The sequence below is a fragment of the Pelmatolapia mariae genome, linkage group LG9, assembly GCF_036321145.2.
Source record: "Pelmatolapia mariae isolate MD_Pm_ZW linkage group LG9, Pm_UMD_F_2, whole genome shotgun sequence".
Classification (NCBI taxonomy): domain Eukaryota; kingdom Metazoa; phylum Chordata; class Actinopteri; order Cichliformes; family Cichlidae; genus Pelmatolapia; species Pelmatolapia mariae.
In genome coordinates this window covers 29253014-29280846 of record NC_086235.1, presented here as the reverse complement: position 1 = coordinate 29280846, position 27833 = coordinate 29253014, and the positions used below count along the sequence as shown (strand labels likewise).

Genomic DNA, 27833 nt, shown 5'->3' with positions numbered 1-27833 from the left:
TTTATTCACTTATTTATTTGTATCTCATAAATCAATCTCTCTCCATTGAAAATGGGTGAAAGCAGATTAAAAATGAAACTTCTATACACATCTTCTCCAGTAAAGGGGCATTCTGTACAGTGTAGTTTGTGTTTACAGTGTGTATCTACACGCGATATGTTACAAGTTTGGATGCATTTCAGATCGCCTAAACCGCAGCAACTTCCCCGCTCCATTAAGTTGATATACAGCATCATTACTCAACGCTACTTTGTTTCCGATATTCACGTGATACTTCGGCGAGTTACTGGCTGCAGTGAAGGCGATCTGAAACGTCCATCTACTTCTGATAAGAACAAAGGCATCACAGATTTCCATCAATGGCGCGGCAGCTCTGTGTAAGTAATTATAATATTTAAGTACTTCATTTACTGTCTCTTTTTTACAATGAATATTCACATACAGTTGATTTTCTTTGATTACAGGTTTCTGTTCAAAAGGAAGCACAGTTATGCAGTTTTAACGTCTCTTAAAAGTCGGCTCCTTTTGCTACAGAGCAATGCATCTCTTCATGTTGTTGTCCCTCGTTTCAGCGCTTCATCTCAGAGAGCTGAACAAGTTATATACACCACCGATCGTTTTACTAAATCACGAGCTCCTCAGAGGAATCAAAGTCTAAATCAGCTTGCTGCTGTTTGCAGTGGTCTTTAAATAAAACAAAAAAACAAACCCTACACATCAAAGATGAGGAGAATGGCCTGCCACTGGCTGAGTTATTTTCTTTTTTTCCTGCATTTAGACCACTGACTGAAAGAGTAAGCACCAGAGTTGTCATTTACAAACAATGGAGTTTCAACATAACAGCGAGGCAGTTAAAGAACCAAAAAGGACCAGGGGAAATTGGGGGTGTAAAGACAAGAACACACAACAAAGCAGTGCGTTATCCTGCTGATGCTGCATTAGGGCCTAAGATGCTGAGGAGTTGCCACAAAAGATTATTTTTAATTTAAGGACATCAGTCTAAATACGGAGGTGAATAAAGGAGATTGTATCATGTGGTTAAGACTCGAATGCTTGGGTCAGGTCGTCATTTTGTGTAGATGAAATGTAGTTGCCTTCCTGGGGTGCAACTGTTTTTTAAACCTCACTGTGGCACGACATGGACAAATTTGATTTATATATTTATTTGTTGTGCATTATGTTGGTTAGGTGTGATGCCTGCCACTCAAAAACAATGATAATACCTGCCGTCCTCTGAAACATGACGACTTTATAGCACACTTCAGTCTGAGATAATTCAATCAAAGAGGCAGAAGAAAGCCAGCTAAGCACACGCGTTCTTTTTTAAGTGAATCTGTGCTTGTATGAAGCTGGCAAGAAAAATGGCATCAGTGTGATATAAGGGGGGTGGGGGGGTGACTGAGAATGTCAATGCAGGATGTAAACAGACAGCGCCAACAACAGTCTGAGAGGAAATCATAGTAGAGCCCTCATTACAGAGGTGACGGCACCTACGATGGTCTGCAGGGGGCACATGTGTGTTTTACACCAAGACAAAAGACAGGCCTTGAACCCTTTCCCTCTATAGCGAGTGCGTCTGGTTCTGTTAGGATTTGACAATTTGCTGACATGACTGACTCAGTTTGTAATTGATTTAAAACACTGACAGCCAGCAGTGCCACCCCTCAGCATCCTAGTAGCTGCACTTATGGTGTCAATTTGAAAATCCCAGGTGACTTCCTTCTTGGGTTATTTCATTCATAAGATTTTCAGAAAACCTGACCTCTGATGTTGACTTTGAGGTAGAAGTCACTGAGATTCAAAGTCAAATTAATACCATTAAGTATCAATTTGAAATCTTAGGCCTCTGGCTCTGACTTCACCTCTGACTGTATATTTTTACTGTTATATTATTTAATTATTAAATTTTAATCAGATGGATTACCTATTTTAATTGCTATTAACACTAAGACCTGAGTGACTTCATGTCTATGTGTCATGTTATTTTATGACGAATGAAACATGACACATTAAAGAACCTCGAACGTGAGGTCAAAGTCACCAAGATTTGAACTTATCCGAGGTTTTTAGTAGATACACGTAGGGTATAAATTTGAAAATCCTAGGTCACCTCCTTCTCATGTTCAGAAAGTTTGGTGTGACTTTTCCCACCTGGTGGGGTGACAACAATAGCTCATCAAGGTCACTGAGATTTGAACTTATCTGAGGATTTTAGATTATCCTAGAGAACATCTTTTCAGAAAACCTGACCGCTCGAGTTTGAATTTCAGTGACCTTGACTTATCAGCCTTTTACAGCCGAGGGCGAAAAATGTTCAGTTACAAAAACAAATCTGGCTGGAGAGGGATGACAATGGGAAGGGCTGAGGGTGGAGATTTTGGACCAACAAAGAGGACCTGGAATAGCAAGCGTCTTGCGGAAAAACATTGTTCTATTCCCCTCGTAGAGTCCCAGAGACTCTAAGAACTGATGGCCCAATATCTTTTAAGACACTTTATTCTCCTTTAATTTCTCACCTGTCTGTAGCTCATTATTTAGGTTAGAGTAACCAGCTTTGCTCTTGTAGCTTCACAGTGTGCAAGCAGACTGCAGCATAGGCAATCTGCAACATCTCATGTAGGATCTCTAGCTTGAAACTTTAATCCATGAAGTTCCCACCATCATCACACTCACATGTGTGCGTTTAAAATAAAATGTTAAAAAAAAAAATCACTTGTTTCCCCAAAGATGTTCTGTCTCTGGGCTGGTGAGAGAAAAAAGCAAAAACACTAGAACAAAACAAAACACTGGGTGTTTCTGTGCTTCCAATCAGTCCAATTGTAGTGCTGCATTGTTTTTAATGGTAGCAATGAACTTATTTAGAAATGGAGAGATCCATGCTAAAAACTATGTGTGCGGTGGAGGGTGGGCATAGCAGTCTTCTCATCTCTAGAGGCAGCATGCAAGTGCACCAAAATTGCAAAATTACTATGGGTCTGACAGGAGCAAGAATTTCAGGCACCAGACCCCGATACTTCTATTCTAGCCTTTTAAAAGCCCTATAGAACTAGAGCTTTAAAAGGAGACTGCACTTTATAAAATCCTCTCAAAAACAATTTAAATGTATTTTTAAAAGCCAGTCAGCAGTGGTGGAGGAAGTGTAAAAAACCCAAAAAACCCAAAACTATCAGTGATTTCTGTTTTTGAACAAAGAGCAAAATGCTGTAATGCTTGCATATTTCATGAAGGTGTATTATATAGATATATATTTAGATATATAGGGACTGGGGGAAGAGGGCTGCGGCAACAATTATGCAGCAAATTAGGATTTGGTTTGAAATGACAAAATAGCTTATATACAGTGGTGGTTATCTTGTGCAATTTTTTTAAAGTTTGTTTTTCTTGGCTGAATAAACAGCGATGGGAGAGGAAGGGAAATCGAAGAGGACTCCTCCCTCTATTCTTGGCCAAATCCTTCTGTTTCCTCGATGGCAAAGAGCAGCTTCTCTTTCAGCTGTTCGTAACTCTTGTAAGGAGGCAAGTCCAGACGATTGAAACTGAAAAGACAAAAACGGAGACAAACAAAGACATTGGATTTTTAAACTGTGTTTATCAGATCTAAAATAGGTTGGAAAAAAACAGTCACATTACCCAAGAGTATAAAAATCAGTCGATCCTGAGTGAAAGAGAGAGTGGGTCGTTCTAAAGACCTCACTGAGTTCCAGTGTGGTCCTCTAGCGTTATGTCACCATTGCAACAAGCAAGCATTTAAGAGACACAACAACTCGGACCACATGCAGTCACAGAGCAGGGTCGCCAAGTCACTGCTGACTCATTAACTGAGCTCCAAACCTCCTCTGGCATTAACATCAGCACAAAAACATGGTTATGATTATACTTCTAAAACAGCTGCTCTCACAGCTTCATCATTTGACACCTTTAAAGCACCGACTGGTTAACATAATGGAAGACAGGCAAAATGTATTTTCATTCTAGAAAACTGAATGGGACTCTCTCATGCCTCTTCTATCCAATTCAAGATGTAAAACCTTTTCACCGGCCTGTCACTGGAGAGGATGCTTAGGCAGGCTACCCAGAGATACTTGGGGATTTGTTTAATTTGTAAATAATTCTGCTGTTATTTTGAATATTCCTAACAAGCCTTCTTGTGTTTTCTGCTACTAGCTGGTTTGCTGGCCAGGTTGCTACTCTGGTGGTCCTTGATATCATTTATCCTGCAGTCAGACAGGCTGTGGGACTCCACTGTTTTAAAACTAAAACTGTACTAAAGTATACTGATGTAAAATTCTGTGCACAACATTACGAGACATAGTGGTCAAGTAGAGAGGTCAAAGGTCAAGCACTCACCACGTGTGGCTGCGAGGAAGCCACGTGTCTTTCCCCACCTTCTCAATGCAGAACTTCTGCGGTCCGTTACTTCCTGCAATGCAAAGAAAAAAGAGGCTTAAGAAAAAAAATAAAAGCATTAAGGAAATATAAACAGTATGTTTAGTAAGCATGCTCGTCTCTCACTGACCCATGAGCTCAGCAAAGCCGCCCAGAGGAAGCCTGCAGGTTCCAGTGACAAACTGCATGAGCCGTAGTCGCACCTCATTGTCGACCTCTTTCACCAGCTGCAGGGAAGGAAATGACGCCACACACATTCATCACTGACTTTCTACGACTAACTCGTCAAGGACCTTCATCCACGTAGGTTATAAGGGGAATTTAAGGCAATATGAGACACATTAAGAAAAAAACAAACGCTATTTCTTGAAGTTCAATTATTTTATCAAATCCTGCACTAAGAGCTTGTTTTACTGCTACTTGGAGGGAAAGAAAACACAAACTGAACAAAAAGAACAAAGTGTGAGGCTGGGCATTTCTGTACCTGCCAGAACCAGATGATCTGTTTGCTGTTCCTGGTGTAGTGACGATACACAGTGTTTCTCTGCCAGTCCTGCAAGTCTACTTCCTGCATGCCACACAGCATCACCTGGATCAAACGCATACACACAAAAGGTTATTCTCACAAACACAGAGGATATAAACCAACATCATTCCACTGTAGTTGGGTATGGTTTGATTTCCAGGAAATTATTACCAAACAACAACGAAAAAATAATTCTGTGGCATGTAGCAAGTTGCTTATTAAATTAGTATTACATTTAAACAGACAACAGAAGTCATTAAAATAGATGAAAAATGGTGCTCACCTCAAGCTCCTTTTCATCAAAGTACTGGAGCCACTGAAGTGGAACCACCTCATTGAAGCCGTCGAGAAAAGCTTTGGTTTGACCTTCCACCCCACGAGAGAACCTCCACTCTGCCATTAGACTGCAAGCCAAACAGTACAAATCTTCTTTAATATGTACTTTAAATGATATTCAGAGGTGAGGGTTTTTTTGATAAAAAAAAAAAAGACTGTGAACCTGATGTACTCCTCCTTGTTCTCTTCAGTGACTTGGATGTTGGCACCATTGGGTTTGAGGTCATGAGAGGTGATCTTCCCCAAGATCTCCATGTCCACGGAGAAGAACATCTCCAGACCGCATTCCTCGATGTTGTTGTCCCTGAGGAAAGACGAGACTGAGATGTTGCCAAAGTACAACCAAATTTAAACACATCTGTTTATTAATGTGTGGTTTAATATCACGGAGACACACAGGGAACTCTGTGTGTTTCAAACACTCTGGATTTTTATTTCTGAGATATTCTTAAGTTGACCTTTTTGTACGAGGATAGCCTTTCCTCTTTCCATACTTCTGCGGTAAAAAGGTTTTCTGACTTCTAATGCAGGAGGTTAAGTTGAGTTAAGAATGAGTAAAAAGCAAATAAAGCAGGGGGCAAAGCTACTATAAATAACTCCATTACAAGATGTTGTCTGGCTTTCTTCACTGTCAGCCATTCCCAGCTTTTACATTATTGTTAACTCAATCAAAACATGGTCTGCATTTTAGTGTCTTCAAAGCTGCCAACTTTTCCACGTAACTCTTTCATTCTTTTAAACAGCTGCGTTAGGTCACTGCTTTGTAATGCTGCACACTGCATGAACCAGCTGCAAAGCACACTGATTTATCAAACTGCATTTGTACTTGAAGAGGATGTCAGTGAGGAGAAACACTTGAAGGCATACAGGTGAAACCATACAAAAAAAACTTTCAAAACTAAGTTCAGCAGTTCTTGCTAATATACGATTAGCGGAACAGGTCGTTTCCTGTGTGAAAACAACACCCTGACAAAATGATCACGTTATTAAAAAGCCTAGAAATTCCAGTTAAACATTAACTAGGAGCAGTGATTAAATGGAAACCATCACAGGTGGTCAAGACACTTCCAAATTTGACAAAGCTGTCATAAAAGCTATTTTGAAGATTCAATATAAAACACAACATGTTTGTGAGCAGTGGGAAAGGGACGTCACCTCAAATGTTTTCCTTGATGTTTCTCACCTCTTTAAGTAGTTGATTTTATGGAGTGTTCTTATCCAAATAAGTGGACAAAAACCAGAGGGTTGTATGTTATGCACTATAAAACCTACCACAACATATATTGGACTGCATAAATGAAACCGACTTGACTCCAGGTGTTATTTACAGTTTGTTCATTGTACTCGGGACCAAAAACAAAACAATTATGCAGTTTTGCCTTTTATTTCCAGTCTTGACTCAGCAATAGTTTGAGAAATTATACAGATATATTTGATAAGCCTTATTTGTACATAGCGTTCCAAGAGCAACACTTTGATATGACCCCCATTATACCAGCCTAAATAAACTGCACAATTTGTTCTATCAACAAATTTGCTTGAAAAGCGCCCAGTAACAATAGTTCCTTAATAACAGTCAAGAGACCTTGAAAGTTATTCTAAGCAAAGTCAAGCAAAGAGAAACTTTCTAAATAATCAAATTAAGAGTACACTATGTGGCTCTTTAACCAAAAGCCCAACTCAGTAATAAGTGCAGTGAAATTAATTTTCTAGCCATGCCCTCTTCTCAAATGAATACAATATGGTAGGGCTCTAACACAGGAGAGATCAATTACCTGATCCATATGAGTGAGTTGTAGAACTCTGGGTCAATGGACTCAAGGTCTTTGAGTATTAGCTTCTTGTTCAGCATGCGTTTGTAGAAAGGCAGAGAGAAGCCTGTGTCAATGAACTTGCCATGGAAAAGTGCCTGTGGGTAATCAAGAGGAGATAAGGTTCTTTAACTGCTGGTCAATCAGAAAGCATCAAGATAAAGAGATTGCAGACAGTCTCACAGTGTAATTGCATATTAACAAAAAAAATAAATATTGGGAAGTGTAAAACAACACTGAACACTTGAGCTCTTATGATTTTGAAATAACTTTTTCCAAAATATGACTTGTCTTAAAAAAAAACAAACTGGATATGAGACACTGGTTGACAAACCATGTGTAATCCTACTGTAACACAACCATCTGTGTTGTCATGACGGTTTTAATGTGTGTGAGAATCAAGTGAACGTACCATTGCAATAAAGCGGCCTATGAAGCAGAAGTAGGAGAGGTGGTCGGGGTTGATGGCTGAGGCTGGGTTGATCTGCAGACAATAGTTGCTTTTTCCAGCGTATTCAAACAGACAGTACATGGGGTTCAGCACTTCATGGGACAACAAGAAGAACCACTCTCTGTGAAGAGAAGAGGGAGATGGAGGGCCATGAGCTGCACATTTTTGTTTACTCTTTACACACAAATATTCTTTGGAATTCTTTAAAGTTAAAATTATATTTGAGTGTCTTTATTACCGGGCCAGGCCACCGTAATCCAGACCCTCCTCGCCTCTGAAGATGACGTACAATCGCCTCCTCAAGTCGTAAGGCTTCAGGGCCATAATCTAAGAGACAGTTAGCACACACACAACATCAGCAAGTGATGAGTACACAGTTGTGAATACATATTGTACAAAAATAAATAAAGAACGCTTGATCGTTAAAGTATAACACAAAGTCTGTTAAACTTCAGGGATATCATTGTGCCCAGCTAGGACGCAGCAGTCACTGTGAATCCTTTTTAGCTGCTTTGTGCAAATCAAAGTGACAACAGGTGCACTTGAAAGACAACCCCCAAAACAGACCCCCAGTCAGTCAGAGGGATAAGGAGAGAGTAAAGGTCTGTGGGCACTGCCTGCAAACCCATTTATTGTTTGGGGATTGTCTTAATGCCTCTCCATTGCACCCATTGTCACTTTGCACCAAAACAGATTTTCAAATATTTTCTTGTAAAACAAAGGGGGGCCTAGCAAAAAAAAAGTTTGGGAACCACTGCACTAAGGTACTACTTTATGCTGTAAACATCAGCTTAAACACAAAGATGACAAAAGGAAAAGGACGCACTTACTTGCTGAAAGGAGTCTTCAAACAGTGTCTGCCTGGAGACAGTGATCTTCACATGGCTTGGGAGAGCATTAGACTGAGTGGAGACAAGAACAAAAATGTATTAGAGTGGGATTAGGAAATTGGAAGATCAAGTTAATCTCTCACTGTCTTTAATTCGTTAAGTGAGAGGAAACACAAACCTGGCACAAGTAGCGGAAATGGGCAAGCTTCCATCGAAAGCTGCGCTCGTATGCAATCTGAGGGCCTTTGGTGCTGAGGAGAAAAGAAGATTTAGAGGTAAAAACGTGGAGTCTGACAGGTGCAACAGAAAAGCTTTCACCAGCAGATGTAAATAGTTGCATCCATTTATGTTTTTCAGTGTTTGCCCTGCATGGAAAATGTGCTCTAGGCATACATTTGGAGTTCCCAAAAAACATTACAAGGTTTCCTCAAAGGCCCAGTGTGAAATAAAACAATAAAACTGAACACCAGTGGGAAGTGCTTCTTTTGAATCAACATCCTTTTTTCTTCTTACCCAGCTTAATGCTATATGTACAGCATATCAGCTAAATTAAATCTCAAAATAACTCCAGCTGGCCTCATTAAACATGGCCCCTTAAACTTTACATAAGCACCTGAAGCTGCAGGTCTTCAGACACCTGTTGCATAAATTGATTTGAAAGGTGTTCTTACACTGAAGACTTTCCAGTGCGGGGGTCGCTGAAAGTTGTGGTTCGGGTGTTGTGATCCACGAAGTAGCGAACCCCTTCCCTTGTGTACCGGATCTCCCAACCTTCAGGCAGAGGATCCTCATTCTGTAGCCTGCAGGCACACAGACGCAAAGTGTTATGTAGGTATGTAGCTGCTGAACACAGACATTACCTACAAGGACAAAGTCCAAATTGAAAATATCTGGCAGCACTTTACTTCACTACTAAAGAGTAATAGAAAACAAGTTAGCATAAACCAAAGGCAAAACAATAAAATGTTAATATTCCTTTTAAAGTGAATTTTGGCAAACTCTAAACCATCAAATGAACAGCAGAAAGTTTTGTGTTTAACCCTTTTCAGCTATTTACTTTACTGCACTGAATCAAATTATAATGGCTAATTTAATTAAATTCCTTTGGGTTTCCTTGTTTTTTGCTCAACTTTATTGGCTGAAGAACATACTGGTTCTGCAAAACCAGCAAGGGTTATAGTACATTAAGATTAGATGAAGACACACATATAGGGTGTTGTAGCTTCTTGCAGCTTTAAAAATAAATTGAGCAGGTTTCATGACAGAAAAATAAGGAAATGAGAGGGTTCCAGGTACTGACAGTAAAGTAGGTCAAGATTGCAATAGTTTGATCTGTCCCATCTGACCATAAACTCCTGCATGCTGTTCAAGAAAAATGGTGAAGTTACTGTGTGGCTACTAGTAAAGTTAACACAAAGTAGCACTGCACAGTGAAGTTAATGGTTTACACCCAAAAGGCCACACTGGCAGAGTTGGTCTGTAGTGTTTTTCTGCCACTCACCCTTGGGTTCGAGGGTCTTCCCACTGTGTTGTCTTTGTGTTATGGTTGACAAAGTACACTCGATCATTGGAGTCAACACGTCTCTCTGAAATGTATTCAAATAAACACAAGAAATCTGTAGCGTAGCAACAGACATAAGAGACACTTGGCCCTACATATCAGTACACAGAAAAAGCTGTTAATTAATGAATCCTTTTAATCATTGAGCAGAGCAGAATGCTGACATTTAACTTTAAAACATATTGGGGTATATTCAGAATATGCATATACTATACGTATATCAGAATCTGGCATAGAAATAGGTCATATGTACAGCACTTTGCTAAAGTTTTGGTAACACTAAATGCGTTTTCCCCCTTTCTTTTCTTTATTGTTGTTATATTATTTTAGCATGTTCAAAATAAAGCCACACAATACAATCCAGCACAAAACACCAAAGGGGAGGAGACTGATTGGTCCAAACGTATTCTGCAATATAACAAAGACCCAAAACATACAGCCATTTTTCCTGACCAACTATCCAGCAACAAAACAAACAAGGACCTGTGAGCAATGGTGTGACCTCTAAAGGACTCTAGCAAGAAGAGAAGGAACAACCTACCTTCCAGGTGTGTTGTTCCCTCTCTGCACGTGTAGAAACCTAGCACGACTGCTTACCTTATTAAGAACTGCTGATGTACTCCTAGCTCCCCTTTTTAAGTATAGAACACAAAGTACTGACACCAGAAAAAGCAAGCACAGCTTTTAGAGAAAAATGAATGTCAACTCACCCCAACCAGGAGGCAGTGGGCCAAGAGGATCATTTTCAGCAGACATCATGGATGCCTGCAAACAAGGGATACACAGATAGACATTCATTGTGGAAACACCAGGAAGGTGCAAATCTAGTCACAAAAGCCCCAAAAGCAAAATAAATAAAAAATAAAAAAATAAAAAATATATTGTTCAAAAACTATTTGTCGAATAGTCCTTGATGTGAAGTGGTCTTTGTAGCTGCCTACTGGTAGAAGCTTAACAGCTACTTGCCTTTTTATTTATGCTGTAAACTAATCATGAAGATGTGAAGACGACATCACTGATAAAAGACCGCCTCTCATATATTAAGTTCTGGTTCTCACCTTTGGGCTAAATGAGCTGGGCTGGGTGCCAACAGTATATTGAGTAAGTGGGTTTCCAAAACAAAAGTCCTGAGACAACGAGACGAGATTAAGGGTGGAAAGAAAAATGACCATCAACAGCTGGTCCTTTGAATGTCTGAGCTCATCATGATGATAAGACTGACGACAACCTGTTTACTGAGGCGGCTAAGGGAGATTGTAAAATTGGTGGTGAAAATGACTGAAACCACAGCTGATTTAATCTCCAAGCTCTGTATTTTTACAAATGAAATTTGATGAGATTCATTCTACTGGATGAAAATCATTTTGCAAAAACCGGCTTAAACTTGGTAACATATTTCTACATTCATGCTAGAGCCAATCTAAAGTGGTCAGAGACACTGATGTCTGCCATTTTCTGTAGTGCTGGATAAGTAACAAGCTGATAAACCCTGAAAGCTGTGTGTATCCACTTGGTCTGCTGAGTCAATAATGCACAGATTACATAGAGTGAAAGATCAAAGGATGGCAGATAGCAGCATTTTCAGTCAGCAAAATGTGGTTTTTGCTCTGTAAATACATTTATTTACAGGGCGCTTGTTATAAAAACAAGTGAAAAGAGTGCAAATTTTTCAGTCATTAGGGCTTCAGGGCTTCTTTTTGATGAGGACCTTGACTTCTAAAAGAAAAAGGGATATGGCTTGGTCCACATACTAATAATAATGCAATCAAAATAACGCTATTTTAGATTGTATTAGAGCCTCTCTTTTAAATGGGCAGTATGTAAGTTACTTATTTATATGTATAAATATGAAAACACAAGTAATTAGGCAGAAGAGCGAGTGTGGTGATATGTCTTACAGAGTAGAGGTATCTCTGGTTAAACTGGTGCATAGCTCCCTGCAGCTGGCTGCGCTGGCTCTGCCACTGCTCAAAATTGCGCACCGATTCCATAGTGGGACGCTGCCATGTGGTGGTGCGGGTGTTGTGGTCCACATAATAGATCCTACCCCGGTCATCCACTCGACGTTCCCAACTGGTAGAACGAATGAAATGGGATGGTAAAAATAGAGAAATACACATGAAAATACATTTCGATGCCAGAGACTGACATGTAGGTGATTAAACGAAAAGACTGAAATAACTACTTACGCCTGCAAACAACAAAAGTAAATATAGAAAGAAGGTGCTGTGTTCTGGACTATAGGAGAACATGGAGAATATACATTCAATTCACAGCTAGTTGCTAGCCCGTACAGACCTGCACTATAGAGCTTTGGTGGATCCCAGAATGCAAAGCATACGTGTCTACGGGAATTTTGTTAGCCCAGACTTGCAACGTGCGTCTGGTAGTTGGTTTGGATCAAGGTTGGATCACGTTCACAACGTAAATGCACTGCTCTGGAGTTCATTTGGAACTGTTGTTTCAGTCTGCCCCTGAGTGCTTATTGTGTTCATGTTTGATTTAAACAGACTGAACACAACAAGTGTGACAACAACATAAGACAAAGGTGAGACCCTCACCCTGGTGGTAGCGGCTGTGGTCTTTCCCAGGTAGTCGTCCTGGTGTTGTGGTCTACATAGTACGTTCTCCCATGTGGGTCTTTTCTCTGCTCCCACCTAAAAGATGCAAAATTAAACAACAAACAAAGGATGAAAAATTCTGGTCAACGTCACTCTACTGTTGTCATATTTCTGTGTGCACTGGTGTTTAGGTAATTTGAAAAAATAAATACATAAAAATAAATACAGTAATACTGATCAGTAAATGAGCAGCAGGGTTGTTTTTGTGTTTTTTTTTTACCCTGGTGGAAGAGGATCTGAGGCTCCAGTATTGGGGACCTGCTGCCTGGGCTTGGCCCCATCTGTAGTTACTGTTGCACTGCTACTATTACTACCACCTCCACTTCCTGAAGCATTTGCTTCAGCAAGCGCTGGGGAGGATGACGACGAGGACGTGGTGACCCCCTGGTTTGGAGAGGTGAATGTGGAGGAAGAGGAGGAGGCAGCAACGGCAGTGGCAGAATTAGCAGCAACAGAAGAGGTTGAAGATGATGTGGAAGCAGGTGGGGGTTGAGATGTGCTATTTGGTGCTGTGTCAGAGTCTGGCAGTGCAGCATCCTGAATGCAGTCCTCGTGGTCACTTCCAGAGGGCAGCACATCACTTCTTGTAGCAGATGACTGCCCTTCAGCAGCATCACAGGACTCCCCATTGACTGCAGGCAAGTCACAATAAGACAGGAGTGCCGTTTACTTGTACAACTCAATCCATTGATGTCAGTAATGCCTCAAGGGCAATAAATAAATAAATTAAAAAACAAATCAGTCTTTTAAGCTGTTGTCTGCAACAACTGACTTTTAGTGTAACAGTCTAGGAATCTGCATATGTCCACAGAACATGGATAAAGTGATAGAAACCGGCTTATCAGCAAGGATCTCTGTGAAGGTAAATACATCTATTACGTTGGAATTCATGAGCACAAAATGAATGATAAGATTATTAATTGAACCCAAATTTTTAGAAGGTGAAAACTGTCTACTTGAGCTACTTTTCATGCACCAAAGGTAGCCTATGGAACTCTTACCAGGTACCAGTTTGGTATTCTGATAACCCCACACTGCTAGTTTCCATTTGCTCCAACTGTGTGTGTTCTTTATATGCAATGCCATTAAAAAATTAATATTCTGTCATGAACCTCAGCTCAATGTGGCCTGTCCTCCGAGTTTAAGTGTGCTCTGCTTTCACTTCGCTTTTCGCTTTTCTTTCCAAGGAGATTGGATAGAGGTGCTGAGGGCAGCAGAGATTAAAGGCTTCCCTTAATGTAATTACTCCTCTTCTCTACTCTTCACTAGGTTCACATCAACCATGGAGAGCATAAACCTGAGGTGGTTTGAGACCATCCAAGGCACTATAACATAAATGTTACCAGGGTGCTCTAATAATATTCAGTCTTATCCAAATCTAAGTTATTTTTTGTCTAAAATAAAATTAAAATAAAAACAAAACAAAAAACAAAGATAAATGAGTTTTGTAATGTGTAGTGTAAAGTACACATTACAGCATGTGCAAACTCACCCATCCTACTCTCATTATCACTGTCTGAGGGTTGGTGGACAGGGGTGGAGTTGGTTGTGGAGTCTCCGTTGACGGCATGACAAAGAGCAGGGCTGCAGGAGCTTGAAGGCACCTGACCATCCGCACCACTGGAGGCTGAACAGGAACCTGACCTTGGGCCCAAGTCTGTACCATTCACTGTGCTTTAGGATAAAATACAGGAGATTTCATCTTTTTATTTTTTAATTCAAATCTGAATTGCTCATGAGAATGAGCAACTGTGTGCTACTTCACTGCATCCATGGCCATCGGATTTGAGTTATAACACTGAACTGATTGTTTTGTAGAGGAAAACAGGCTATAATAGGATGGTACGGTGATGTAATGAGCACAACTAAAGAGGCTCCTTTGTGAGCTGACAGAAAGGGACTATCGCAAAACCTGCTGTCAAGGCCAACCTTTGTCTTGGTGAGAGGTGGGTACTCTCTGTGTGATTAGGAAAACCCAAAAGAGATGGCAAATGCAGATAACTCACATTAATGAGTTTTTTACTAGTCAGCATATTTAGAAGCCATAAAAGCTCTCCCTATAATTACAACTCAAAACCTGTTAAGATGCTGTGCACAGGAAGTGATGCCAACAAATTTTAAACACTGAGTCAAACCCAGGTGGACCTGCTTAAGGCAAGTTGACGTGATGCTGAGACAAAAGACAGGGTACCAATTACAAAAACAGAAAAACATGCACAGTTTGAAGACAACAATGCATCACAGGCCTACAGCCTTTATCATGTGGTTTGACGGGTTATAAAACCTGCTGCTGCTAGATCCACAGAAGGGTTCCTTTACTTGACCATTTAAAAACTGGAAACACAAACTAACTGAGGGGAAAGAACAAAGGAAATGCAACAAATCAAAGAGGAATAAACAGAAGAGAGAAACCAAGGCACAGGCATTACAAAGGGAGAAAAAGGCCTCCTGTGTGAAACGATGCAGATCACTTAACAGTAACAACAATAATTTAGAGCCAGGTTTTGCTGAGCACTCAAGGTTTTAGGTCAATCTGAATTCACTGCAGGTGTTAACACAAAAACACTAAAATAATAACACAAAAAATGTAGGTTGCATAGACACTATAAAAGAGAGCTGTAGCTACTGTGACACATCCACTGGTTTCTCAATTTCTGTTTTGAAGCCTTCACATGGCGTATTCATGATCGCCATCTTGGTTTAAGAAAAAAAAACAACAAAAAAACAAAACAAAAACCCAGATGTGATGAGCAGGGGCACGTCTAGCTGTGAATCTGCTTGCTTATCAATCACAAATCATTAGGCAATGAAGATGCCCTGGATAATGAAAGCATTCTAAAATAATGCATGATCAAGATTTATTATTCAGCATATAAATGGATAAATAAATGACCGTGCCCATTAATATAGCAGGAAATTGTGTACATAGGTCACGACAGCAAGCCATTTTCCATAGCCTTCTGTAGGACTGGAAATGTGTTTGCCATCCCAACTATCTGGTGACCAAGAGGCAGAATTAAGCCACAGTACCTTTACATTTCCACCCAGAAGCTCCGTCCATGTTTTATACTGTCTAGGATGTTAAAGCAGCGGGCGACATGTCATATACGTCTATGCAAGAATCTCAGTTTATCTGCAACTAAAAATTCAATACAGTTTGCGAGATTGCTAACTACCTTTGTAAAACCACAACGAAGTTAATAGGTTTTTATGGGAAGAACTTGCAACAGTTCCAACTATTTAGTTAATCAAACACACAAACATTTTATGTTCACAACAATTTAGGGAAAATTTAATGTAGTAGCATTTAAAGCTCAAACAAGCACTAAGGCACAGTTTCTTGTGGCATCTCAGAGCATCCTCGCTTTGTTTATTAATGTTATGTAAAAATGATTTCAAAATGAGTCATTATTTTATGCTTATTCCTGTTTATACATTTCTTAAAAGGTTTAAAGGGGATTTGTTCACAAATTATTGTTTAGAGAGCTAGACTCATGTGCATATATTTGCTGCTTTAACTGTCTTGCTTTCAAGATGGGTGTTTAGGGTTTCAATGTTTAGGTAACAATGACATGGGGAAAATTATGTCTGCCTGCCACAATTGTCCTTCAGCTGGCCATGTTTGCAATCTGTCTGTGTACTTGCACATTTCTGGAACTCCCAGGAAGTGGAAACAGCTTTAAATATCCTACTGTTTGTGTCTTGCAGTCTTCTCAGTAGCTGCAATGCAGAGAGGAGCCAAGCAGCCACAACCCTCATAACCACCCCCCATCTGCTGTGAAGAGTATTTTTTTTGTGGCTCTTCAATAGAAGCCAGTATAGCTCACTGAAGGGCACTTTTCCACTGTTACAGATAAGACTGGCACAAGCAGCTAGCGTGAGAACTTAAAACACAAAGGGGACGACGGTCTGAACTGAGAAATAGCAAGACAGAGAAAGACAAGAAACAGACCTCACGGGGCTAGCAAAAAACAGGACATGAGTATTAACAGCAATGAAAAATATGGCTTCGTGTATTCCAACACAACTTATTGCATTGAAACAAGGCTAACACACTTATCAGCCTGTTAGCATTCTTTTACTTGAGAATAAGCATGCTCCCTGGTTTGAAGCAGTAATTCTTAACAGGCCAGAAAGTATTTAAGGCAAAGAGAAGTAGATAAAAATTTGCTTTGCGTGGGGGGGAAACTATGCGGGCGAACATAAAATGTCCCAAAAAGGGTTAGTTTGCCTTTTCAGTTTTACCTGTTGGCAGCCCTTGAGGATGAGGAAGATGAATCTCCGTTTTCATGGATGGCGTCACCATTCTGTTGGACCTCTGAAGATTTAAGAAAACAATGTTAGCCTAGAGATAACGGGATTATGTATGTTGGGAATTCATTCAACTCAATCTGTATGCACAATCCATTCACATACTGTTAATAAAGATGAAAGACCCCTCTGCCCCTCCTCTCCCTTAGAAAAAGAAAAAAAAATAAATAAATCACCCACCCCTAACATAAACACTGAGCTCACTGGAGCCATTTGGTGCATTGCCGTTGGTAAGTGGTGCCAGTTCCTCCTGGTCGGTGACAGTGAGTCCATCAAGGTACACAGTCAGCTCCCCCATGGGCACTGTCACCCCCTTCTGCTCCGCACTCAGCTTCAGCACTTCCTTCACATTCTCTACTGTGGATTCAAAGCAAGGATAGTATTAGAAACAGCTAATAATAATTACAAATAACGTAAAGAAAAACTACAATTACATGACACTATGCTTCTGCATCTTTGAAGGATATTATCAGGGTCATGCAACACATAGTACTAGTGAGCCTGATTTAAGCAATCCATAATGAAGTGGTTTTCTGTCGGGTTTCTCCTGAATACAAACGTTTTTTGAGCTGGGAAAAACCCTGATTTGATGCTGTCCTAACTGTATATTTACTAAACAGTTAGACAAATTACAACCTACACTTTCTACATGGGTATCATTTGCTACTTTCTGTAACAAAAAAGTTACATTTTCTGTCATGGTCTTCCAAGGCTCGAGTGAGGTCCAGCGTGGCTTTGCCCAGCAGAGCATCTGCTTTCAGGGTGTGGTGGCTCCAAACTTTGAAATCCACCTGTGTGTGTGGAGTTACATTCCTAGAAAATCATAAACAAACACACACAAAATATGTGTAATTCTTGAAATTCCCCCCAAAATCTTTTTAAACAATTCAAATAGATTTATGCTATCACAAAAAGGAATAGCAGCAGTTAAAACTGTACTTTTAGTTTTTTAAAGTTAAAAAAAACAAACAAACTGGCAGTATTTTAATCTTCTTTTTACTCTAGGACGACTCAACTAAGGAAAAAAAAAGGCTCTTATTGTCGAAACGCTCTGCAATACTCACACAGACTTATATTTCAAATACACTGAGATCTAAGAGCAACTCTAGAACTTTTATAAATCATTTGTGTGTGTGTGTGTGGGGGGGGGGGGTGGGTGGGTATAAAAAAAAACAAATAATCAGTGAATAAACTTATCAGTAACGCGAGCAAAGGGAACACACTGATTTGATATGACATGTAACTATGATTCAACAGGTCCCCCTCTCAACAGCTATTCCCCACCTCAGGAAAGTATAACAACAAACGAAAAAAAAAATATTTTGAAGCTTTTCATTCTTCTAGTTTCTCTATTTTTCAACACCTTCATCCCCTCAAAACACCAATAACTTGTTATTTATCCTGGGTAACCAATGTACCAAGCACACATGATACCGCCTCTCTTTGATTTCCATCTTCAAAATGAACACTATACAGCACAGTAACTGCATTTAGGTCTCTGAATATCAGCCTAAAGAAAAACACTGAAGATTAAAGCCTTTGTGTAGCACCCATAACAGCTTGCAAAACATCCATGGTGCAAACACGAGACCACAAACGCAGCAGCGCTCTGTCTTGTCAGCAATAATGACCCCATCAAGCCAATTAGCATTTCCAACGACATGCTTCTGACATATGGCTGAGCCAGTCGGAAGCCAGAGAGCTGCAAACGCCTGCCATGTTCAGGATGCTGGCTCCATTAAATGGTAAATCAAACACCATTTACAGAACTTTTCTAGTCCAGTCTGACCACTCAAAGAACTGGGGGCTTTTAAATGATACAAAGAGTTTTGTATATTATCATACAACTTTTCCCTTAGTTTAATACTTATAAAATCAGCCATCTGAGGGTTCTCCTGTTCTTATGATTGCCTAATATGATTCAACAACCACTCTTTGATTAAATACTGTATAAGACTGCTGAACCAAACAAAAAACAAAGCACCACAGAAACTCTCCGTCAACAGCTTTTAATGTCAACACGGCATAATACTTGAAAACAGCTTCTGGAAACGTCACACTTTTTTGCTTGTTTGTGTGTGTGTGTGTGTGTCTCGTCTCCACAAACTTAGCTGTTAAATAAATAAAGATGAAAGAAACAGCCACTGACATTAAATAAAATGACAACACACAGCCTGTTGAACGCTGTCAGCCAGTTGTACACAGCACACTTACAAAGTGAGCCTCTCGTCCCATTTAGGATTGGAGGAGCTATGAGATTTCGTAGTGCGCCGCGTCTCCCCCTCAGCTGTCACCTCCACATAAATGGCAGTCCCAAACAGGGAACTCTTCTTCCTCTTGAGTTTGGCACAGGACACTGATGGAGAGAAAATGAAGAGAGAAAGACACCATTTAAACTCAATTACATTATATTTACAGCAGAAAAGGTGACACTAACTCTGACATTTAGGTCATAAAGTGTGATACATGAGTATTCACATAGAAAATGTACACAGAGTGCTTCAACATAAGCTTTTTGTGGGAGTGGCAACACCCTGAGGCTACTGACACTTTTACACATCGTAGCCCACAGTGTTTTACTCACCAATGGCATAGAGTTGTGACGTTCCTCTGTGGTTATGGCTAGTCTCTGCTCTAGATGAGGCCGTGGCCATGTCATACACCACAGTGGAAAACCTTTAAACCCGCAAACATTACACACAAATGACCGAGTCAATTCACAAAAGAAACGTGAGCTCCGATATTTCTCAATAAGAATACAGAAAATCAAAAAAGCTGCATATTGTGCATATTGTGAATGACAGGTTTGTAACTGAGGTCTAACCAGCTAACAGCGCCTCAAAGTTAATCAACATCCTCTGTAAGCAGCCTTCACTTTTATATTCTCTTTCATCGGAGTGAGAAAGCGAGACCATGTCACCCGTGCAGTTTTTTTTTTTTTTTTTTTTTTAAATCCAGCACAGTCTGGGCAATGTTGAGTCAAAAGCAGTCGCAACTATGGCTACACTTGAAACAGGAAATGAATTTTAAAGTAGTCTAATATAAAATTCAAACTTGGCCAAGGTTTAATAAGAGAATATTTCTCTTCAAATTATGCAAGACAGCATTCTCTTGCTATGCCACAGAAGTACCAGGACAGATTTGGGAGAACTTTTACTTTCTGTGGAGTGTAAAGTGCGTCAAATAAACACAAATGTTGGTGGTTTGGAATTATTTATTTTATACATGGAGTTACAGTTTTATTCTTATATTATTATCTCTCTTCAGATATGAATATTACCCACTAACTGTAATTCTCCACAGAAACTCCAGAAAAATAAAAAAACAAAAATCATGTATACTCACAACTGGTGTGTGCTGCTAGACCCTCTGGTTCAGCCTACTCCGTGTCCCATGGTTCCACTGAAACAGAAAAGCACAGGTTTTTAGGATAAGATTTAGCTGGTAGAAAAGTTTAATTGATTAAGATAACAAATATATAGTTATGACTTGATATGTATTTATTTCAACCACAATAATCAAACTGTAAGGACACTAAGTGCTGAAGCGCTTCAGGTTAACAGAACTAAAGCTGAGTATCTTGTGTAACTTGGGTGGGCCATCCAAGTATGTTTATATCTGCTCAAGTATATTTGGCAACTCATTCTGGCTTTATTTCTTTATTGTTACAAGACAATGACTACATCTGCAATCAGTTAACTAGCAGATATACCCTTGCCCATATTTTGAAAGTTCAGGTCCCCCACACATCCCAGCTCATGTTTTCTTACCAGCCATCTCACTGGCCACATCACTGCAGAGACCACTGTCACTAAGCTGTTTCTCCAGAGTGTCTTATCATGTAAACACAGACTCCAAGACCACCACGTTGGACTGCAGCTGGAGACAGCAGTCTTTGTTCTGCTTGGAGACCCACTGTGAGCTGAACCCTTCAGCTCACTGAGGTTGCAGAGCACCCCAAGAAATATTAAGACTGGTTGGTTGGAGTCTAGTAGGATGAGAGACTCACTGGAGAGGCATTTGATTATATTGCTCTGTTATTTATTTGTCTCAAAATAGTTGGCACTTAAAACATTTTCCAAGTAGCACCTTATAAATTTTTAGTGTGCTACAAATACAATTCAAATCTGTGGCAACCACTAACAATTTACTTCAGTTACTGCAACATTTCCAAAGGCCTGACAAGCCTCCCATGCATAGTTATAATGCTCGTGTGGGGCTTAGTGAAGAGTCAACTGATGTTAAGACTTCTGGACACTAAACCACTGTCAGCACATTAGTCAGACACAACTTCTTGCAAAAGACAGCATCCATTAAGTAACACAGAGCAAATCCACAACCTATTACAGCCTCAGTCAGCTGGGAAAAACATACTAAATAAATATCTGAGGAAATTCAACCATTCTTCCAAGTCATCAACTAGTCATCAGCTTTTCATATCATGTCTGGTTTACAATGACTACTTTCAAGGTCATTCTAGCCAATTCTATTCCCTTAATGCACATATTTATATATCTTATACAGGTCCTTCTCAAAAAATTAGCATATTGTGATAAAGTTCATATTTCCTGTAATGTACTGATAAACATTAGACTTTCATATATTTTAGATTCATTACACACAACTGAAGTAGTTCAAGCCTTTCATTGTTTTAATATTGATGATTTTGGCATACATAACTCATGAAAACCCAAAATTCCTGTCTCAAAAAATTAGCATATTTCATCCGACCAATAAAAGAAAAGTGTTTTTAATACAAAAAAAGTCAACCTTCAAATAATTATGTTCAGTTATGCACTCAATACTTGGTCGGGAATCCTTTTGCAGAAATGACTGCTTCAATGCGGCGTGGCATGGAGGCAATCAACCTGTGGCACTGCTGAGGTGTTATGGAGGCCCAGGATGCTTCGATAGCGGCCTTAAGCTCATCCACAGTGTTGGGTCTTGCGTCTCTCAACTTTCTCTTCACAATATCCCACAGATTCTCTATGGGGTTCAGGTCAGGAGAGTTGGCAGGCCAATTGAGCACAGTAATACCATGGTCAGTAAACCATTTACCAGTGGTTTTGGCACTGTGAGCAGGTGCCAGGTCGTGCTGAAAAATGAAATCTTCATCTCCATAAAGCTTTTCAGCAGATGGAAGCATGAAGTGCTCCAGAATCTCCTGATAGCTAGCTGCATTGACCCTGCCCTTGATAAAACACAGTGGACCAACACCAGCAGCTGACATGGCACCCCAGACCATCACTGACTGTGGGTACTTGACACTGGACTTCAGGCATTTTGGCATTTCCCTCTCCCCAGTCTTCCTCCAGACTCTGGCACCTTGATTTCCGAATGACATGCAAAAGTTGCTTTCATCCGAAAAAAGTACTTTGGACCACTGAGCAACAGTCCAGTGCTGCTTCTCTGTAGCCCAGGTCAGGCACTTCTGCCGCTATTTCTGGTTCAAAAGTGGCTTGACCTGGGGAATGCGGCACCTGTAGGCCATTTCCTGCACACGCCTGTACACGGTGGCTCTGGATGTTTCTACTCCAGACTCAGTCCACTTCTTCCGCAGGTCCCCCAAGGTCTGGAATCGGTTCCTCTCCACAATCTTCCTCAGGGTCCGGTCACCTCTTCTCTTTGTGCAGCGTTTTCTGCCACACTTTTTCCTTCCCACAGACTTCCCACTGAGGTGCCTTGATACAGCACTCTGGGAACAGCCTATTCGTTCAGAAATTTCTTTCTGTGTCTTACCCTCTTGCTTGAGGGTGTCAATGATGGCCTTCTGGACAGCAGTCAGGTCGGCAGTCTTACCCATGATTGCGGTTTTGAGTAATGAACCAGGCTGGGAGTTTTTAAAAGCCTCAGGAATCTTTTGCAGGTGTTTAGAGTTAATTCGATGATTCAGATGGTTAGGTTAATAGCTCGTTTAGAGAACCTTTTCATGATATGCTAATTTTTTGAGACAGGAATTTTGGGTTTTCATGAGTTATGTATGCCAAAATCATCAATATTAAAACAATGAAAGGCTTGAACTACTTCAGTTGTGTGTAATGAATCTAAAATATATGAAAGTCTAATGTTTATCAGTACATTACAGAAAATAATGAACTTTATCACAATATGCTAATTTTTTGAGAAGGACCTGTATAGCTCTCTCTGAGTACTCAGAGCGCTCTGTACAACATGCCACATTCACCCATTCACACAAGCATGTGCTTGTGTGCTTTCTAACTACCATTCACACACATCCAATGGATGCATCGGAGAGCAACTTGGGGTTAATATCTTGCCCAAGGACATTTGGCATGCAGGGGAGGAGCCAGGGATCGAACCACCAACCTTCTGATCAGTAGATGACCTACCCTACCTCCTGAGATACAGCCACCCCAAGTCAGGGGTTATGTCAGGTATTGATTAAAGTGGGACCTGTGAGGGTTACTACTAAACAGCATCTCTGAGCAAGAAATATGGAAACAGAGTGGTATTTATACAGCGGTGTTTGACTCCTAATCACCAGGGTTGAAAGAGGATCATAACTCAATAGCTGATTTAATATTGCAATTAAATTTGTTTTCTGAAATACAACTTAAACATTTTAACAGCTCAGAGATACTGACAATCTGAAAATTGTTAATTGCCCAATTAATACACACCCAAGGACTTTGGCTTACTGTGTTTACAGATACCTGTTTTGAACCTGTTCAATACCTGCTTGGAGGGGTTTAACAGCAAGTCTAGGGGACAATTAATACTTTATTTGTAGGATCTGGATTCTTGGGTAACACCAGATGAATTCACAGTTATTAAAAAAAATCCTATAAAACCATAGAAAACACAGGACCTTTAATCTTAGGTTCAATTCAGTTTTCTTTGTTTTGCTCGAGGACTGCTTATCTGTTTTAATATGCTGGCTGCCAGCAGGGTTAGCACAGGGTTAGATTTGCCTACAAAACAAGAGTAACGTGCTTACTGCTGGACATGCATTTTGTATTTTGTGAAGATTGTCTGATCATGTTCCTGCTTAATCCAAAGGTTTCAAAGGAGATGCTGGCTAACAAAAAAAAATCAGCTTGACAGCAGACAACCTCCCTTGTTTCTCTAAGTGTACACCTTTGTGTGTAAAAAGCCAAGACAAATCCTTTCTCACACCACCTGTCAAACGAGCTTTGCTGTCTGTTCTAATGCACTGTCTGTCTTCCTGTGACCTAATGACGCACATAACAGTTTATACATAGACACACATGCCCGCTGTACTACAGCTGTCTATAGAACACATCCGGGCAGACCATGAGCAGGGATGAAGCATAGATGCATATAAAGTATATTTAAACGTTTAAAAGTCCTGACGCTGAATACCTATTGTTTTTAACCTGACACCGACTGACATGGTTATTTTTTTATTTATTACTTACTTGGGTTATTTTTATGTTTGTTCTGTTTATTTTAATTTTTAACTAATGTAGCAGGAATTTCCTAACTTTAAGACAAATACAGTAAATCTTATCTTTATCCAAAATAATGAGACTGTGATTATTCTTACACTACCCCATACCGTAAAAGCTCTTTAAAGTTTTTTTAGTCCACCTCTCTTTTATTTTGCCAGACTTTAAAAAAAGATTCTCTCATGGGCAAAACACACAAGCTTTACACAATGGTAGCAGGCTACAACTCCTAATTTCACCCACAGCTGCTTTCCTGCTTTTCAAAAGTTCAGTGTCTTTGCAAGTGAGTGAGAGCACAAAAACAAGCATATTTTAGAGCCAGCAGGCAAATAAGGCACTTTTCTGTAAGTAATTTCCTTCCAATGTGGCACTAGCATACACAGCATGTGATAGCCTAAATACTAAACCACTGTTCATGACAGAGAGACAGCAAGACACTCACTAAGAATCCTGAAATACAATAGCAGATACTGTATAAACATAAACCTGCATCAGCCACTCAAACAAACACAGCCGTGAAAGACCATTTCTCCTTGAGACCAAGCCTGTCCAGAAAAGGGAAATGTAAGGCAACTGGGCCTAATGAGTACTGACAGGGATTCTCATCAGGTGTTAGCGGAGCCCACATAAATATGGTCTCTCTTACTCTGTCTCTGCTCAGAATTTCGTCTTTAAAGCTAGAGACCCTGAAAGTGTTACATGTTCTACTCACTATTCATAGGATAACTCAAGTTGGAGCAACACTGAAATAAACAGCTGTGGCTCAAGGGTCAGGCTCACATTCACCTGTGTTAAGCACTGTCTACGACCCGAGAAACACCCAAAGACTAGAAATGTCAACACGTTTAAAAGTTAAAGAGTAACATATCGTTTCCTTTCATGACAAAAAGTTTAGTAATCAGTCACATGGATTAATGGGTAATAAAGCACAAGATTGATTCCACTTTGGCACAATTCGCAGGCCATACGCTAGCAATGCTTAATTTACATATTAAATACTGATCATAACACACAAACTCCGGTACAGTTACCGAACAGCGGCTAACTTTGGTGTAATCTACTGACTGCTAGCATTAGCTTACAAAGTGTAACTTAATAGGCAGCTACTGGCCTTCGGACACTTAACTTCCTAAATCTATTTGCAACACACATACGTACAATATGTGCAGATACTCCCGGTGACAACCTTTAAATATGTAGCAGTACTAGTCTGTAACTAAAGCTACACAGCTAGCTATCAATAAGGTAGCCAGCTAGCTACAGTTAAAAAAGCAAAACAATTTTAGTGTTGTGAAAGTAGCTTAACGCTAGGTGACTATCCTTTCTACTGTGTGTATAATATCCATCTGACAAACCAAGGGGTGATAATGGGCACATAACTAAAAACGTAGCGTGTTTGCTTAATCTACATCTGCATAATGTTATAACATTACAGCAGACGCTAGCTAGGTGAGCCAAGTTAGCTGCTCGCTAGCCGGCTATCTGACTAACTTACTTAGCATCTTGGCTAATTGTCCGCCATCACAAAGCTAGCCAGTTCGGCTGCATATAAAATACAGGCTTATCAAGAAATACTATTTAAACACTCGGAGAAAGTCTTTCTAAATGCTTTAAGTGACATTAGCAGGGGTGTTTTACCTTGCTCGCTGTTCCTCTACTTTCCTACACTCTGTGTCTTGGCTGTGTGCTAACGCAACGGTTGTCAGTAAAATCCTCAGCCGAGCAGGCCCCTCAGTCTGCTACGGCTCTCTTGCCATCTCTGTACAGAAGCCTATGACTAGCAAAACACACGGGCGACAGGCGCGCCACCCCAGTAGATACTAGTGGAAAAGGGGTAATACTGCTGTGTAATAAGTCGGGACACGAAACAGGCTTACTGCTATACACTGCACATTTATTACTTTTATGTAATCTAAACGGATATATATTCGGTTCGTCATTATCCAGTTTATTAATAAAATCCAAACTTTTGTTTTTCCTTTTAAAATACTCTTTGTTTGTTTGTTTAATCTCAAAATTTATTTATTTTTACGTTTCACGTTACTGAACGTTGTAAGCATTTTGACTGAAAGTCCCGTTTCCCGTTTACTTAACCAATTTTACCAGAAAAATGGTGTAGGGGTGTCTGCGTCCCTACACAGGTCCTCGATAAATCTGTCTAGCACCGATACATTAGGAAAGAAAACTAGGCCGATTTGTGGTAACTGAATGTGTTGATGTAATGTAACCTCTTATTACCTGATGCTTTTTAAAAATATATTTGTAGTTTTAAAAGTTTAGAAAATACAAATATTTAGAAGAAAGAAGAAAAAATATATGATTTGATGTGTTAGTGTTCACTTTACTTACCTGCCTTGTTGTTGATCTGTAAGACCATTAGAGATTGATTTCAACTTGTGATTGTTAACTAGATTTTCTGAAAGAGACTCATTTTGTCTGATATACTGTATCTAACTTTCCATATTTTTCCCCAGGTGTAGCAAATTTCCTAATTCTTTCAGCCACTTATCAAACATTGGGTTTGTCTCAGATTTCCTAGACTGGAGCAGAATTTTTCCTGCTAACACTGTGGATAGAGCTTTTTCATGATGTGTAACCTGCTTGAGTCTACCACCTCAAATAATGCTTTAAGAGGGGCAAAGGGGTACTCCAAATTAAAAACCTCGATAAAGATATCAAAATAGTGATTCTACAAAATCTATAATCTATTGAGAACCAACATCTGTGCAAGTCTTTGAAAGACTGAATTGCATCAGAGTGTGCAAAGAATTTATGTAGATGCTGTGGATATTTGCCACAACATTTTTCCCCACACATGCTCAGTGCCTAGTTCTTCCTGCCAGTGTGTCCTGATGCTTATTTTTTATCATTTTAAAATACAGAGTACATTCAGATTTTGGAGCCAGCTTTATTTTGTAAAAAACAAAACAAAACAAAAATACTGCAGTGACTTATATTTAATACTTTATTTTCCACATATTAAAGAGAAACTTATACAGACACATTTCAGACCCTTGCTGGTGTTGTTTTCAGAGGATCTGCTGCTCTTTTTCATGTGTGTGGTTGATGATTTACAAAATCTTATATTAATGAATGTTATATTAAATTGTCTGGAAAAATCAAAAGTTTCTGGTAATCTTTTACATAGAGATAATGGTTGTTTAATGGGACGTCTCGTGGGATTGAGGTCTCTTTTTTACTAAATGTTTGGAGCACAAAAAAGTAAAAATAAAATACAATAAAATGAAATAAAATTCAGAAAAGCTTGCAGTCATTATACAGGAACAACAGCTCACAGGGTAGATAACACAAAATGCACATACAAGCATCATAAATGTTTTTGTCAGTTATGTTTGTGTATCGAAGTTACCCACTTTGAACAGTCCACAGATACAGATGGTAAATTGGGACAAAACCGAAAGGCTAAAAAGCTTTGTTATCCAACAGAAATTTGAGTAGATGTAAAAGTATTCTGTGGGTTTAACTAGTTTGTATGTGCACTTGTCTTGGAGTCTCTGATGTCAAATTTTCAGACTCTTCTTAAGAACATTCGTTACAAGATTTGTGAAA

At 39.7% G+C, this 27833-nt stretch overlaps 1 protein-coding gene across 2 annotated transcripts; it reads right to left on the bottom strand.

Moving 5' to 3' along the window:
* On the bottom strand, positions 1 to 26071 carry LOC134634753 (NEDD4-like E3 ubiquitin-protein ligase WWP1). Of its 2 annotated transcripts, none has more exons than XM_063484104.1 (25): positions 25902 to 26071; positions 20179 to 20235; positions 19418 to 19509; positions 19048 to 19189; positions 17522 to 17646; positions 17014 to 17190; positions 16768 to 16840; positions 14015 to 14196; positions 12743 to 13154; positions 12463 to 12558; positions 11800 to 11974; positions 10612 to 10666; positions 9842 to 9926; positions 9012 to 9140; positions 8519 to 8591; positions 8341 to 8412; positions 7749 to 7837; positions 7472 to 7631; positions 7024 to 7157; positions 5412 to 5552; positions 5196 to 5316; positions 4871 to 4975; positions 4517 to 4613; positions 4348 to 4420; positions 1 to 3536 (listed from the first exon to the last, which is right to left on the bottom strand). In XM_063484104.1, the coding sequence occupies exons 3-25, from the start codon at positions 19485 to 19487 to the stop codon at positions 3437 to 3439; spliced, it is 2886 nt and encodes a 961-aa protein (XP_063340174.1). In that variant the 5' UTR covers positions 19488 to 19509; positions 20179 to 20235; positions 25902 to 26071; the 3' UTR covers positions 1 to 3436. The 2 variants fall into 2 exon arrangements, with proteins under 2 accessions (XP_063340174.1, XP_063340175.1); XM_063484105.1 differs by having other exon boundaries at positions 17038 to 17190.
* Positions 26072 to 27833: the final 1762 nt, after the last annotated feature.

What these genes read in the sequence shown, in the direction of transcription:
- LOC134634753 (XM_063484104.1), bottom strand. Translation starts at nt 19,487, where the DNA reads ATGGCCACGGCCTCATCTAGAGCAGAGACTAGCCATAACCACAGAGGA. An exon ending in TGATAATGAGAGTAGGATGG is followed by an intron (nt 13,155 to 14,014) that starts GTGAGTTTGCAC and finishes ACTTGCCTGCAG; the next exon opens with TCAATGGGGAGTCCTGTGAT. An exon ending in AACAAGGAGGAGTACATCAG is followed by an intron (nt 5,317 to 5,411) that starts GTTCACAGTCTT and finishes TTTGGCTTGCAG; the next exon opens with TCTAATGGCAGAGTGGAGGT.